Raw genomic sequence first — 15,053 nt, 5'->3', positions numbered from 1 at the left:
ACAAGTGCAGAAACGATTCCTCACCACACAACACAGTTAAAACAGCACTGACTGTATTCCCTATGCCGCGCCTTCATCCATGTAACTTACTGATTCCATAACTGGAAGGCTGTACCTACTACTCTCCTTCATCCATTCGGCTTAACCTTTTACCCCCTTCCACCCATTAGTTTGTTCTCTGTATTTATGGCTCTGCTTCGACTTGTTTATTTGTTTTGTTTTTTAGCTTTCACATATAAGTGAACCCATATGGCATTCATCTTTGTCTGACTTATTTCACTTAGCATCATACCCTCTAGGTTCATCCTAGCTGTTGCAAATGGCAAGATTTCATTTTTTTCGTAGCTGAATAATATTCACAAACTAGATACCATTAGTTCCCCTCTCTGACACCTGAGAAAATTGGGGCACAGATGGAAGTGACTTGCCCCAGATCATAGAAGGTTAAGTGGGGAAAGGCTTAGATCCTCTACATTGCATCATATACATTTCATATTAATATTCCATTTAAATATAGACTATTATATATTTTTTATCATAGAGACTATTAAATATTTTTTTTCAGTTATGTGGATACACCACATTTATTCAAATAATCTCTTAATGATGAAATCAGGTTTGTCCAACTTTTATAACAATTATAAGAATAATATGAAATTTAAATTTATCACTAAGTTAATCTCTTAGTAAAACTGCTCAGAATTTATGCCTCTTTTTAAGGCTTCTGCTAGTTTTCCTCTTCCTACATGTACATTAGCCTTCGATCAGCAGTATGAGAGAGTACCCATATGGGCAAAAGCAATATAATAAACAAAAATGATGTCTTATTTTAACTTTCTTTTAAGTTGAGCGCATTCTCTCATGTGGTTCTCTACCTTTTGCATTGTGCTTTGTAAAATTTTGTTTGTGTGCATTGCACTTTCTTTTATAAATGATTTCAACTTTCCTTACAGATTAATGCAAATTCCTTACAAATTAAGGAACATGTTTTTCCAAGTTTCATGTGTATTTTAGTGTTTGGTTTCTGTTCAGAAAGCCCTCCATTATTACAAAATAACAAAAAAGTTAATATATTCTATCTACAAGAGGATTATTTTGTAAGGTCTAGTGCAGGGAGCTTTGTATTTTTTCCAATATTTATCAACAATATTTGTTACTTATTTCAATCTTTCCTCACTGACCTAAATGGCATCTTTATTGTACCCAACATTCTCATTTAAAGTCAAATCTGTGCCTAGATTCCAGGTTTTATTAGTTCACTCATCATTTTATCTAGTCTTTGTATTTCTTTGATAATATGCATAATTGATGTCAATATTTTTAGGGCAAGTGTTCCTAAATGAACTCTTTTTTCAAAAAAATATCATGCTCAGTTCCTTCCAGAAGAACTCTGATGCTTTGCTAAGATTTGAACAATCTACTTACGATTTTCAACAGAATTACAAGCCATTTCTCTTTGCTAAAATGCATTTCTTCTCCCCTCTACCTGGAATGTTTTTTTTAAAAAATATTTTATTTATTTATTTGACGGGGAGGGAGAGAGAGCATAAGGAGGCAGAGAGGCAGGCAGAGAGAGAAGAGAGAGATGGGGCGGGTGGGGGAGAAGCAGGCTCCCCGCTGAGCAGAGAGCCCGACTTGGAGAGCCCAACTTGGGACTCAATCCCAGGACCCTGAGATCATGACCTGAGCTGAAGGCAGAAGCTTAACCCAATGAGCCACCCAAGTGCCCACCCGGAATGTTCTTAAGCCTTTTTCAAGACCAAACTGAGCAGAAGCCCACCCCCACTGCCAGCCCCCTGAAGTCCCTCCCAGCTTCCTCAGACCACTCACTGCTCCTTCCTCTGTGCTCTCCAGTTCTCTATTTCCATCCTTCTTAAGGCACTAACCATAATAACCTGTAGTTTATACGTTTGCCTGCCCATGCTCTCAACTATTCCCCACTTTAAAGAAAAAAAAAAGAGATTGTGTTTATTCTTGAACCCCTACTATACTTACACAAATTTGGTACAGATTTATAAAAATACAAATAACCAAGAGTCAGAACAGTCAAAGAAATAGACCATGCAATCTGCCTGTATTTGTGAATAAATTAGTAAAAATGTTCATTACTTGCTGGAACTACTGACAGACTGCAGCCTTAGACTATGCTTTGGCAAGATGAAAAATAAATAAATAAAATCAGGCTGTTCTGAATTTAACATAACCTTGAAAATAACAGTGGATTTTAGGTTATTCACCTTCCCAATGATTGGAAACAGTGAGGCTAAGGAATCCATGTAAGAAATCCGTTCTAACAATCCTAATTAGGTCAGCAAATACTTTCTTCTATTCCCTGTGTGTACTCTGCCCAGGGATCATAGGTAACTACAGGTCAAATCTCATCATATGCCTCAAATACCAACACAGATTTGGAATTCTTCAACAGAAAACAGAGCCGATGTACTCTTTGGCCAAATATTTAACGTTACATTTCCAGATTCTTTACCAGATGTGAAACTGGCAAATGGAGGTTACCTGAATTTTTAGCAGGGCAGGGCTGGCAGGGCTCCCCAAAACCGTAGTCAGGATTGGCACAGCAGCATTCGGACTTGGTCACCGCGCCCGGAAAAGGACGGACACACACTCCTTTCTTGATCCCACCATAGCACGTACTGCGCATGTGAGTATCTAAAAGGAGGGAGAAGAATAGTAATTTGAGATGCTGCTACAGATAAAGGGATTTCAAAACTGAGGGCTTCTTTTAACCTAACTGGCTACTAGATGGGAAGTTTCTGGAGGGCTCCTGACACTTCTTCTTTGTATCTTTAGCATATAACAGTGCTCAGAAATCAACAAATGTGTACTGTCGACAATTCTTTTTTTTTCCCTTTTCCCCCACGAAGTTTTATGCACTAAACAAGCATGCCTTATCGCACTTAACCCCCAGGCCTTTTACAGAAGCAGGTATAACACCACCGTTATAAACATCACTTTGAGCTCATATCACTGGCTACCCAATACTCAAAATGACACATTTTATTTCTATTTTGGAAGTCCTCAGGAACAATGAAATGCAGTGAAGTAAACAACCTTGAGAGGATACTGCTTGGTCATGAGATTTCTTACTTCAACTTTCTGAGTTAGAGGGCCTTCCTTGTCAACCCCCAGCTAACTACTGTGAACTATGTTTTAATCTCAGACTCTCAAAACCCAGTTATAAAAATAACAGCCCCTGCTATGTGTCCTTAGCCTTGCCTTAGTTGCTTTACAGACATCATCCCGTTGAACATTCTCATCAACAGGTCCATAGGACAGTGATCATTATCCGTACTTTGTTGATGAGGAAGGCAAAGTTCAGAGGGATTCTTTAAGTTGCTCCAAGTTCTAGACTACCCAGTGCCCAAGCTGGAGTTCATACTCAGGCTGTGGGACTCCTAAAGTTCTTCCTCTTCCTGCTGTGTGTCCCTAAGAAGCATATTCGGCTTAGGCTCTCACTCTGAATTCTCATAAAATATGCTACAACTTTATGAGACAGTAAATGGTGAACTATAAAAAACACAGATCACCAGGGAGGCCAGAAAAGGACCATAGCTTTTAAACACTACACTGACAAAGTTATTCAAAACTTATTGGAAACAATTTTATCTACTTATTACACAGAGTAACCCACTGTGTCACCTACTGCTTTCTTATGATCTGGTGATGTTTGTCATTAAACAGTGAGATATATAGCTGCACCAGACAATGAGATGTGTGAACGCTCATATGGAAGAGGACATGAAATTTACCACAACAATCCTCCAGAGAGGACATGCTGTCCCCTTCTGCTTCTGCGGAGATGGCGTTTAGCAAAGTGAGCTCTGAGTTACACATAAGAGTAGGACATGACTCAAAGACAAATATACACAAATAGAATATAGTTTGATTCACAATATGACTTTTTTGAGTAACTAGGATAACGTCTATTATCTCAGAAGGCATCAGAGATGGTCAAAATTTTTTCTATGTACATGTTGAGAGGATAATCCTCACAGCTTTTAGAAGCAGGATGATAAAAAGCCAATGGTACTCACTGGTGGAGAGAGACAAATTACGTATTGCTCTGCGTTAGATTATCTAAGTTGTTTAGAATACCCAACACCAGAAAAGCAAAGTAACGTAACCTATGTGTAGGTTTCGGGGACACAGATTGTCCTGGCTTCTGGTCCCTGTGGGATGGACCTTATATGAAATATTTAACACTTGCCTCATCCATTAAATAAGGATAGAGTTTACATAATAAATGAGAGTTGTTTGTTAAGCACTAAGCACAGTGTGTAAGACATACAGGAAATACTCAAAAAACATGGTGACTACCTTATTTCTCTCTTCTATTTTTAATGAGGACAGTCAACCTTTTCCTGTTAAAAGGTACCAGACTGGAACTCTAGTTCATAATAACTAAAACTAACTGCTCACAGGTGAACAGGGTAGGAGGCATCAAAAGCTCCATCACATAAATGTTTTGATGAGGACCTGGACCAAAATGCTGCTGAGCTGTATGTTTTCCATGTTATCGAATTCCTTCATCACTCTTACTTAAAGAACAGAATTTTTTAAAGGATTTTCTCAGATTCTACACACCACTGGTAAAGTGTGTTTGGATGCAAAATGTTAATTTCATTTTATTCTTTCTTCAGTGTCAACTTTTCTTTATTGCTTAAAGTAGCAACTCTAAGACTATGCCTTAGATATGATGCTGCTATTCTAATAAAACAGTAACAACTCTAAGAGCTAACTTATTGGGCATGCTCTAAATGCCAGACACCATTCAAAGCTTTATACAAATAAGTCTAATATTAACTTATCTAATTGTCAAAAAACTAATGAGGCAAGGAGGTACAGAGAGGTAATGTATCTTGCCTAAGGCCACAGAGTTAATAAAGAGCACAATTAGGACAAGGAAAATTAACCTTTTAACTAAGAGAAATGTCAAACAGTATTGATACAGATGTCAAAATACTCCTTAGCTAATTTACGAGGATGTTAAAAAGGACTTCAGCTGAAATCCCAAGGTACTAAATACCAAGTAACAAGGTGAATTTTAAGACTACATCCTGAAGGAAGCAGATATGGAAATGGCTTGCCAGGTCTTGAAAACCCTCCCAATTAAGAGAAGATTTTTTGAGCAGGAATTTTTTGGCATGAGGTGGATTATGAGTTCGGGGTGCCCCTATCCTCACCACTGGTTTGAAGAGAAGAGCTTCATAGGGAGCAGGTTACAAGTTTTGTGTGTCCAGCAGCTCTACCCGGGACACCTACAGGCAAAAGTGAGTGGCTGCTATTCCTACTGGAGGGGCAGGTGATATCCACTTCTATTCATAAGGTGAACGGGGCAAAGGATGGTGTGTCTTTTGAATTAGATGTGGGCCACACAAAGGGAGAGGATCCTAAAACAATGGTGTGGAGGAGTGCTGGGAGATTATCAGGCAGAGCCTATCTGGACTACTAAAGACCAGAGAATGGGGAAGGAGGGTCCCCAGGAGAAGAAGGCAGTGTCTGGATCTCAGGAAAGTCAGATGAATGATTCTGGAGGAACCATAAAAGGAAGGGGTGCTTTAAACACTGGGGAAGCCCAAAATCCTTGAAGCCATCCTAAGATGGTCACCAGTGCATCTGTCTCCCTTCTGACCTCTTCTCCTGCTCTTTGACCCTGTGGAGTCTGAAAACATCCTACTCAAGGACATCAGGAAGCTTGTGAGAGAAGTTTTAACTTCAAGTCAGGTTCAGAATATTATTTATGGAACCAAGTATTTTAGTCTCTAAATTTAGATTGTTTTTGTTACTGTAAGTTGTCACATAAATTTAAGAAAAGTAAAGTTACAAGGCTGCCTGACTTTTCTTCCTTACTTACTAGGTAAATGGCTTCTACTGAACAAATTAAAGATACATTTTAAAAGGACAGGAGAGACCAAAATATAGTTGCCTTTTGTTTATGCTCTCTGCCTATGAGTCGTGCTTCTCCAACTTGCTAGTTACAACAAGTTTATTTTTCTAAAAATAAAAATCCATATCTCAGTGTCTAAGGAAACAAAAACAAATATACAAAAGGTAAATCGAAAATTGAAGTGCTAATCCTAATAATAATTCAGAGTTGTGATTCATTTCTGACTTCAATAACCAGTGCATCTCAAAAGCATCACCAAAGACAGAGAGATGAAGAAAAAATATTTAGCATGTTATGGGAACAGCAATATATATAACCAGACACAAATGGTATTTTTATTTTAAAAAGTTTAATTGACCACAATTGTGAAAACCTGGAGGCTTTCTGTTTCTGTATGTGGATGAGAGAATGAAGATTTGTGTTTGAAACACTATATTCCTCATCACTACACTCATACACTGGTTGCTTAAAGGAAAAATAATTTCGTCCTCCCAAACTGGTTTTGTACACATCATAGATTTCAACAGAATCACGGAGGTAAAGGCGAGGGCCAAGTAAGTATATCACAGCAAGTGAAAATACTTCAGCTCTGTTAAGCAGGAAGGAGCTACATTCTTCTGGATGCTGTATTTAAAATATCCCTGAACGAAGTGCTGACAATCTTGTAAGCTGAAATAAATCCTAGACTGGAGACAGTGGATGAACTTTAAGTGGACAGATTATTTCCATCTGCTGTTGCTTCTCTCCCCCACCCCACCTCCTTTGGGATACAAATGTTTTGATTCCCACAGGGAAGAGTAAAGTATTATCACCTATGTCTAAGAAAGAATTTCATTTCTCTCACTTACACTCTTAAACCAATGAATATGTCTGCCTTTTACCGAGTCACCTGAGAAATAAAGGGTGCACAATGGCTAAGGCACCCTGGGGGTCTTATGAAAGCCTTCTGGAGAGAAAACTGCGGTAACTGTATTTTTACAAGTAAATCATTCTGCTGTTACCATTGGGACATATGGTTGGGTTCTGAAATGCATGACATTTTTGATTTGCCTACCTCTTTAAAGCTGATGCTGGCTAACCCTGATTTGCATGGAACCCATTTGGCAAAAGGAACTTTTTAAAAATAGCAAAACAATTTGGAATGGTTTAGAATAAAATATATATTCTATCTCATACTTCTCCCTTGTTTCTATAGTTAGCTGCATAGCAAGAGAAAAAACTGTATGAAAACATTTCTACCTTTTGACAGAACTCCAAGTTCTTCTATAGAAGTTATTTACATTTTAAGCTGTGTTTGAGTAAAAACAGGGTTTATTTACATATAACCATACTCCCCATTTCATATCTTATTTGCTATAAATTATAAAATCTAAATCCATTGTACTTAGAGACTCAGTCAGCTAACACTGTCAAGTATCCCGATTTAAGGATGATTTTCTTCTTCTTCTCCAGCATTTTTGACATGCATCTCATCAGAGCTTTCTTCCAGGAGCTTGCTGGGCTCTCTGTGCATTTTTTTGAACCATTTTACTGAGGTATAATTCACATACCTAAGAATTCACCCAATTAAAGAACATAACTCAATAGGTGTATGTGTGTGTATGTGTGTGTGTGTGTGTGTTTCAGTATATTCAAAGATACATATAATCATCACTACAACAGATTAATTTTAGGACATTTCACCACCTCAAAAATGCCTTTAGCAACCACCTCCTTATCTGGCTCTCCCACCTTCTCTGCTCTAAGCAAAACGAATCTGCTTTGACTCTACAGATCGGTCTGCTTTGGACATTTCACATGAATGGAAACATACGCCATCTGGGTTTTTGTGAGCCGCTCCTTTCACTCAGCATGTTTCCAAGGCTCATTCATACTTGTGCATTTTTGACTACTTCCTTTTTGTGGCTGAATACTTCTCCACCTTATGGATATATCTTTATTTTTTCAAAGACCATTAGGACAGTGGGGCCATTACAGAATGATTCACTTACCAACACACACACGTCCATCCACACCCACAGCCAGGCCTGGGGGACAGTCACAGCGGAAGGATCCTTCGTTGTTGATGCAGTGTCCATTCATGCAGATTCCTGGGGTCTGGCATTCATCAACATCTGTCCAGAGGGAAGCACAACCCAGGCCATTACCAGGTAAATTTACTCTTTACAGAGTTTACCTGTTCTCACCACTCTAGACTATCAACCTTTTGTTTTCCATTTTGTAATTTGTGGAAGAACACAGAAGTGATAACAAATCTTGAATCTAAGTGCAACTCTTCTTTTTAAAGATTTCATTTATTTGAGAGAGAAACAGAGTGAGAGAAAGAACAAGCAGAGCAAAGGGAAAGGGAGAAGCAGATGCCCCACCAAGCAGCAAGCCTGATGCAGGGCTCAATCCCAGGACTCTGGGATCATGACCTGAGTCAAGATAGACACTTAACCAACTGAGCCACCCAGGTGCCCAAACACCAACTCTTTCAAACACATTTTCAGAAAGACTGACGGGGAGTTGCCTCACTTTACCCATTAGGGGAAAAAGTAGCCTCATACACTCATTTTTCATTATCTATCTGCTAATTCTGTTTAATATTTAATGATATTTAAGTCAAGTTAATTCAATGAAACATATTCTTAAAACCAAGCTAAATGTTTGTAATTACCTTTTATTTACACACACATAAAATTCAAACCAAAGAGAGATGCTGTTTTAACATTAAGTTGATCACTTCATAATAACAAAATACGGGACCATCTCTCCTTTTTGAAAAGATTAATTCATTTATTTTAGAGAGAGAGTGAGCATAGGGCTGGGGGAGCAAGGGAGAGAGGGAGAGGGAAAGAGAATCTCAAGCAGACTTCCCGCTGAGCATGGGGTCTGACATGGTGCTCAATTCTGACTCTGAGATTGTGACCTGAGCTGAAATCAAGAGTCAGATGCTTAACTGACTGAACCACCCAGATGCCCCATGGGGCATCTCTCCTAATTTTCAATCTGTTAGAGTTTATCAAATGTAACCCAACAAAGAATGGCTTCCCTGAAAGATGAAACAGCCTTCAAAACACAGGGCCACCAAATCATGAACATTTTAAGATTTGCAGATTACAGTATCAGTAGTAAGGAAGTAAATTAAAAAAATTTTCAAGACAGCAGAAACTGTTGAGATCTTATTTATATGTGTATGTAAGTTTCTTAGGAAATGCTAAAATAAAGTTACATGCTATAATGTAACGTTACACCCTGGAACATAGCACTGAACTCAAATTCTGTGTTAAATCCATGTCAGCTAACCTTGAGATGACATCTCGGTCATGAGTTAAAATAGCAGAGCTACAACATTTCTATTGAATGCTGTACTCCCCTTTTATTAATAGTCAAGAAGCTATTTTTTATTCAGAAATACAAGATCGGTCTCGATCTTTCTTTCTCAACTCTCCATGGAATTTTGTTGAAATTACAGGAACTGGTTATTAGCACCAATGCTATTGAAGTAAGTTTGTGCAATGGAAAGTAGAAAAGATTCAAAGAGTGGATTTCATATAAAAGGAGAAAAATGAAAAAAAAACTGCAAAATTTGTTCCAACTTATTAAATTAAAATTGTGAGTATAAACTGGATATAGAGGCACTTCTTTTGCTTACTAAAGTTACCACTAGAGCTTAGCCTTCAAAATGGCTTTATAAACAAAATTGATAGGAACAATCAAAATACTTCTTCACTAAGTCACAATGTAAGATTTTTAGATAATGATACAGTCATAATCTGTAGAAGGTTTATGGAAAGTATGTAATACAAAGCAAGTAATGAATGAAAGTGGAAAATCCAGCTCTCAGAGCACAAAAAAATGAAAACCTTCCAAGACTTTTTTCTTCCTCTTTTATATTTAGGCAAGGGGAACAGAGAAATTATTTCTACATTGTCTCTTCCAGACTTGCTAGAACCAATCTGTCATTCCCTTAATTTTTCCTATACCATTATTATTTTGTAAAGATATTACTCTTCCTTAGACCACAATGTATGTTTTTCTGGGAAGCTTTAGACACCTGCCTTACTGAATTAGCAAGAGATGTGAATAATTTGAAATCCACATGAAGAAACTGAAGTAATTCTTGATGATTCATTCAATGATTACTTTCCTATCATAAGTCATACATACCAGTACAGTAACGCCCATTTGGAGCCAAGACAAATCCTGGCTTGCAGATGCACTTGAAGCTACCATCTTCATTAATGCACATCCCATTCAAACACATGTTGGTAGTTGTACATTCATCATGATCTGCAGAAGGAGAGCAGAATGACTTATACCACTGGCCTTGTGGGAACGGCTTCCCTCTCTTTTCACAAATAACCACCAATCATATTCTACTATAGAAGTGAGCCATGTGCTCATTGATTTTTTTTTTTCCTAATATGAATGCCAACCAAGTGAGAGCAAATAGGGTGGAGAACATGAAGGGCCTTTAGTGTGAGGAATATAAAGGAAAAAATTAAGTAAATGTTGTGCTTTGTTGTTATTAAAACCACATGAGACGTGCTGTACATTGATTAGCAAAAATGTTTGTATGATTTCAGGGGGTGGAGGGAGTTTCTTCTGTAAGGGAGAACAGAGCAGTGATAAATGTCACTGTGAGTGAAATGATCTGGACCTGTATTAGTAGCTGAAATACCGTGTGTTGCCGTGTGTCTAGAGTATTTCTGTGGGGTACTGGTATCCACTGGTATCAGACATCACCAGGACTTCTGATTTAGAGATTTGATTATCACATATGCTAGACATTTTTATATTCCACCAGACTAGAGCTAATTGTTGGTATCATAATGGCAAAATGTGAAACCCTGTAGGTACTAGTAATTACCACAAAGAAAAACGGCTACTTAGAATTAAATGTATACCACACAGAAGATTTCCAGAAGCAACACATCATTCACTATTACACCATTTCCAAACAATTTATCCTTTGACTCTAATGGTCTCATGTTAAACGCGTTTATATTTTACCTAAGTCATCTGAAGAATTCTCATATATGTGTTGTGCAAGCTTTTATGGACATAGCATATATGGCTCTAAATAAAAATGTGTATCTTTTAGAAATCTTTTGCAAGGGGGCAGGCAATTTCCATACCAACACAGTTTTTTCCATCTGTGGTTAATTCAAAGCCAGCGTTGCAAATGCATTGGAAACTTCCATCTGTGTTCACACACCGACCGTTTTTACAAAGAACCCCATTCTGGATGCACTCATCAATATCTGGGACAATGAAGGATGGCCAAACGTTATTCTTTTACAATAACCACAGGCAAAAACAGTAAGATAATAAATGTGATGTTCAATAACCAGCTTATATTTTTACATGTAATAACTCAGGTCATGTTGCTTCTTTAGCCAAACTTCCATCTCTCACCGGTTTTTTTCTTTTTTTCTTTTTAACAGCCCTGACCTAGAGGAGCTGAAGAAGGAAAAGAAAAAGAATATTGGGCCAGGAGTGTGCCAGGAAGCTGGAAGAGGTGGACAGTGCAGGGAAATGACGGTGCAGCTGTTTTGGACACAATGGTCGAAGACGTCCAAACTCAAGGCAAGCTGCTGAGTAAGAACACAGTAACCTCAAACCACCTGGGCTAAGAGCACCAGGATGAAGACTGTGGGGTGAGCTTAGCCAAGCAATGACCCACGGATAAATGGGAAATGTAGAAGAAGAAAAGTGGAGTGATCTGCAGAAAGAATTCTGCAATGAATCAGCATTGAGAAGGAGTTGGGAGGACGGTGGGTGGGGAAGTGTAGCAACAAAACTGTGAATCAAGATGAGGTCTGACTTGGTGTTGGAGTACGTGTGAGGTTCAAAGAAAACAGTAGTTGAAAACGACTATAAATCCTAAGGCCCGTTAATCAGAGAGCAGAAAGGCTACTGGTGTTACTTAGAGAAAGGAAGCTGTGATCTAGGGAAGAAAGATAAACTGAATTTTCTGCAAAGCCAGATATCATGTGGCCAGGGTTATACACGCAAATAGTGTTTGCGCATAAAGGAAGCACTTCTGAGAGGAGCATAAAATAAATCTGTAGTACTACAACAGCACTTACTTCATTCTATGTCTTATTTTAATAAATTTACTTTTAACCTCAACAGCCTGGGTCACTATATTTCATGGAACATTTTCATATGTGAACGCAAACTGCCTTACCAATGCATGCTTGCTTAGTAGGAGTCCTCTGGAATCCAGCATGACATTTACAATAATAGGATCCAGGTGTGTTAACACAATCTCCATTAGTGCAGGGATTTGATGTGCATTCGTCAACATCTGTGAGCAGCAAAAGAAACCATTACAGACTTCACTCCATTCCTAGAAATGTTTGTTTAAAGTACATTTAGGCCTTCCAAATTTGAGAGAAGGCCAGTCAGTGGTAATAGTCTAAAGAGCAGAGTATTTATAAATGAATGAAAATTCCTTTCTTGAAATATAGAGGCCAGCCTAGAGATTTACAAAAATATTGCCGATTGGAAAGTACAAGGGATTTTGCTTTAATCAAGAAATAATTATTTTTCAATTTGAGAAATGCACAATGATTAAAAGCTCTGAAAACCTTCTTTTCTTTCTTTTTTTTTTAAAAAAGCTGACTCAGTAAAGACAAAGCCATGAGTTCTAAAAGGCTCTGACACTTATCTGTCGTAATGTGGGCACGTTAATAGCCTTTTCAAAGCTTTGTACAGTATTGGAAACCCAATGAAAGATGTCTAAAGATAGACATTTATAGATTCATCCTGTAAGTTTCATGGTTTTAAAGAAAGAAACTGACAGATTGTGGAATTTCTTTGTTATTATGTGTTGTCCTCAATTAGATATGTAACTACCCACTGAGGCTTGGCTGTTTGAAGTAACACAGGATGGGATAGAAAATGGAAATTAATTAAAATAAAGTCTATTAGCAGCCTCAGGTTTCTTTAGAACCTTAAAATGGGCACAGGAATTTTTTTTGCATAAATCAAGTTCAATGCAAATACTAGTTCTGATCCCAAATGTGAGAAACATTACTGTTTTTCATTCAAGTTCTCCTAAGGCTTGATTAAATGTGAACCTATCGCAGAAATCAGGGAATGCAAGACCAAATGGCAGACGGAATAGTCTGGACTGCTTACAGCCCACACAAATTACACGTGCCAGAGTCAGAAAAAGTTAAATTCGTCTTCTCTCAGCAATGCCCACTAAATATAATTTTGAATGCTAGTAAATTAAAAACCTCACTAGCTGGTGAGGGCATAATGACTTGCCATTTCATATACACGTAGAAGCTATTAACATATACAATTTCAGCTAAATTGGAGAACACAAAAATCAAATGAATTCACAGGTTTACCATTTTAATAAACAGATTACTCCTTTCACAGATGTTCCTTAAAAAAGGAACTGTAATCTATCAAACTCACCAACCTCATTTATATAAACACTCAGACTAAATGCAATTAAGCCCTCTCTGGTAAAGGAGGGGAACAAAACAAAACAAAAAATCTCATAGCAAATTAAATCAAAACAACAGAGAATAACAGGATTAAATGCTTTTTCAATTCACCAAAGGGCGCCTTCAGCCCATTAAGATTCACTTACATTTAAACTTTTGGTTGATAACATCAATTCTACTGAGCCAAAGGAATGAAGCAAAATGAGAAAAGACAGAGTTTAGAGAGTTAGCAAGCATATAAAATATACTTAGTGGACTTTCCAATAGGAATTATAACCTTGAATTTGCAATGGTGAAGATAGCTTTAATTCTCTGGTGTATGTAATACTGAAATTCAACAATTAAAAAATGTGTTGTAGATGCACATTTTCAGAAGCTTCATTGTAAAGCTCAATTCTAGTGAAGAACATGACACCATGCACCCAACCCCCTTTCTTGAGGTAAACTTTCCCGGGCCACTTTTCAGGGCTTTTTCCTTCTTTGAGAACCTGTTCCTGAGGCCCCTCAGTGCCAGGACAGCTCTGCCACTTATTTTGCCATGACGGCCGTAATGCATTTTGACTTCCTTAGCCCCTTAGAGATCATACCAAAGGATCAGTACACAGAAAGATACAGTAGTTCACTTACTTATTTCTTCTTTAGAAGTGAAAACATTCACTAAAAAACTATTAGTGAGTTTAAAATCCATGACTTTCAAATCCCATTTGTTTTGGGGGATTATTGTAAGATTTTAAGTTGTAGACTAATCACAAATGACCACTGCCATGTTCAGATATGTACATTTCATGGCTCTTGATTCTGAGGTGTCAAAGCCTAACACTTCCAACTGATCACCTTTGTTTTATCTTGTGTAGAGGAACAGGAATACTTAAACAATAGTCTGCGAGTTTTGGTTTCTTCCTATGTTTTCACCAGGGACTGGGTATTTTTAAGCACAAATCACAGGATTTTTAAACTCCTAAAATAAACGAAATTATTGGGAAAGAGGCTGATTATCAAAATGGTTACATTCTCAGATACTACTGGGGTTAGGATAGTATTCTTACAAAACACTACTAATAACAAAAGTAATAATAAAGAATAATAGTATTCTTATGAAATACTTGGAAATATTTTATATTCTAATTTAACAAACACTTAATTGGCAAGTGCTCTAAGATTACCTATGGCCCAACAGAAACAGGAGTAATTTCTTACTATCCCAAAATATAATTATTTGAATTGAGTTAAAACCTTTTGCTAGGGCGCCTGGGTGACTCAGTGGGTTAAGCCGCTGCCTTCGGCTCAGGTCATGATCCCAGGGTCCTGGGATCGAGTCCCGCATCGGGCTCTCTGCTCAGCGGGGAGCTTGCTTCTACCCTGCTCCCTCTCTCTCTCTGCCTACCTCTCTGCCTACTTCTGATCTCTGTCTGTCAAATAAATAAATAAAATCTTTAAAAAAAAAACAAAAACCTGTTGCTAACAGTAGTTTGTCTTAAACAGACATAAAAGACTTCCAGAAATACATTTTAGAGTAGAACTCTCAGGGAAAGGAGAGAAAAAGGTGGTGAGTAAATAAAACTGTTTTCAGGTCTTAAGAGTACTTCTTATAATAGCAAACGGGACAAGATTTTATTTTCCTTTTGTGTGATCCTTTAATAGAGTTACTACCTTTCATGTTATGACACTTCATTAGTATTTAACACAAAGTGCCA

At 37.7% G+C, this 15,053-nt stretch overlaps 1 protein-coding gene across 1 annotated transcript in view; it reads right to left on the bottom strand.

Moving 5' to 3' along the window:
• FBN2 (fibrillin 2) overlaps nucleotides 1–15,053 on the bottom strand; it is a 260,961-nt gene that overhangs the window by 100,745 nt on the left and 145,163 nt on the right. Inside the window, exons 12-16 of the mRNA XM_046000771.1 lie at nucleotides 12,084–12,203; nucleotides 11,029–11,154; nucleotides 10,058–10,180; nucleotides 7,897–8,019; nucleotides 2,515–2,667 (exon numbers count right to left, since the gene is read on the bottom strand). Coding sequence (XP_045856727.1) covers nucleotides 2,515–2,667; nucleotides 7,897–8,019; nucleotides 10,058–10,180; nucleotides 11,029–11,154; nucleotides 12,084–12,203 — 645 coding nt within the window. The remainder of the gene's footprint in view (nucleotides 1–2,514; nucleotides 2,668–7,896; nucleotides 8,020–10,057; nucleotides 10,181–11,028; nucleotides 11,155–12,083; nucleotides 12,204–15,053) is intronic.

This window comes from Meles meles, chromosome 3 (assembly GCF_922984935.1).
Source record: "Meles meles chromosome 3, mMelMel3.1 paternal haplotype, whole genome shotgun sequence".
Taxonomy (NCBI): domain Eukaryota; kingdom Metazoa; phylum Chordata; class Mammalia; order Carnivora; family Mustelidae; genus Meles; species Meles meles.
Note: the sequence above shows the minus strand (reverse complement) of the source record. Positions and strands in the feature narration are given on the sequence as shown.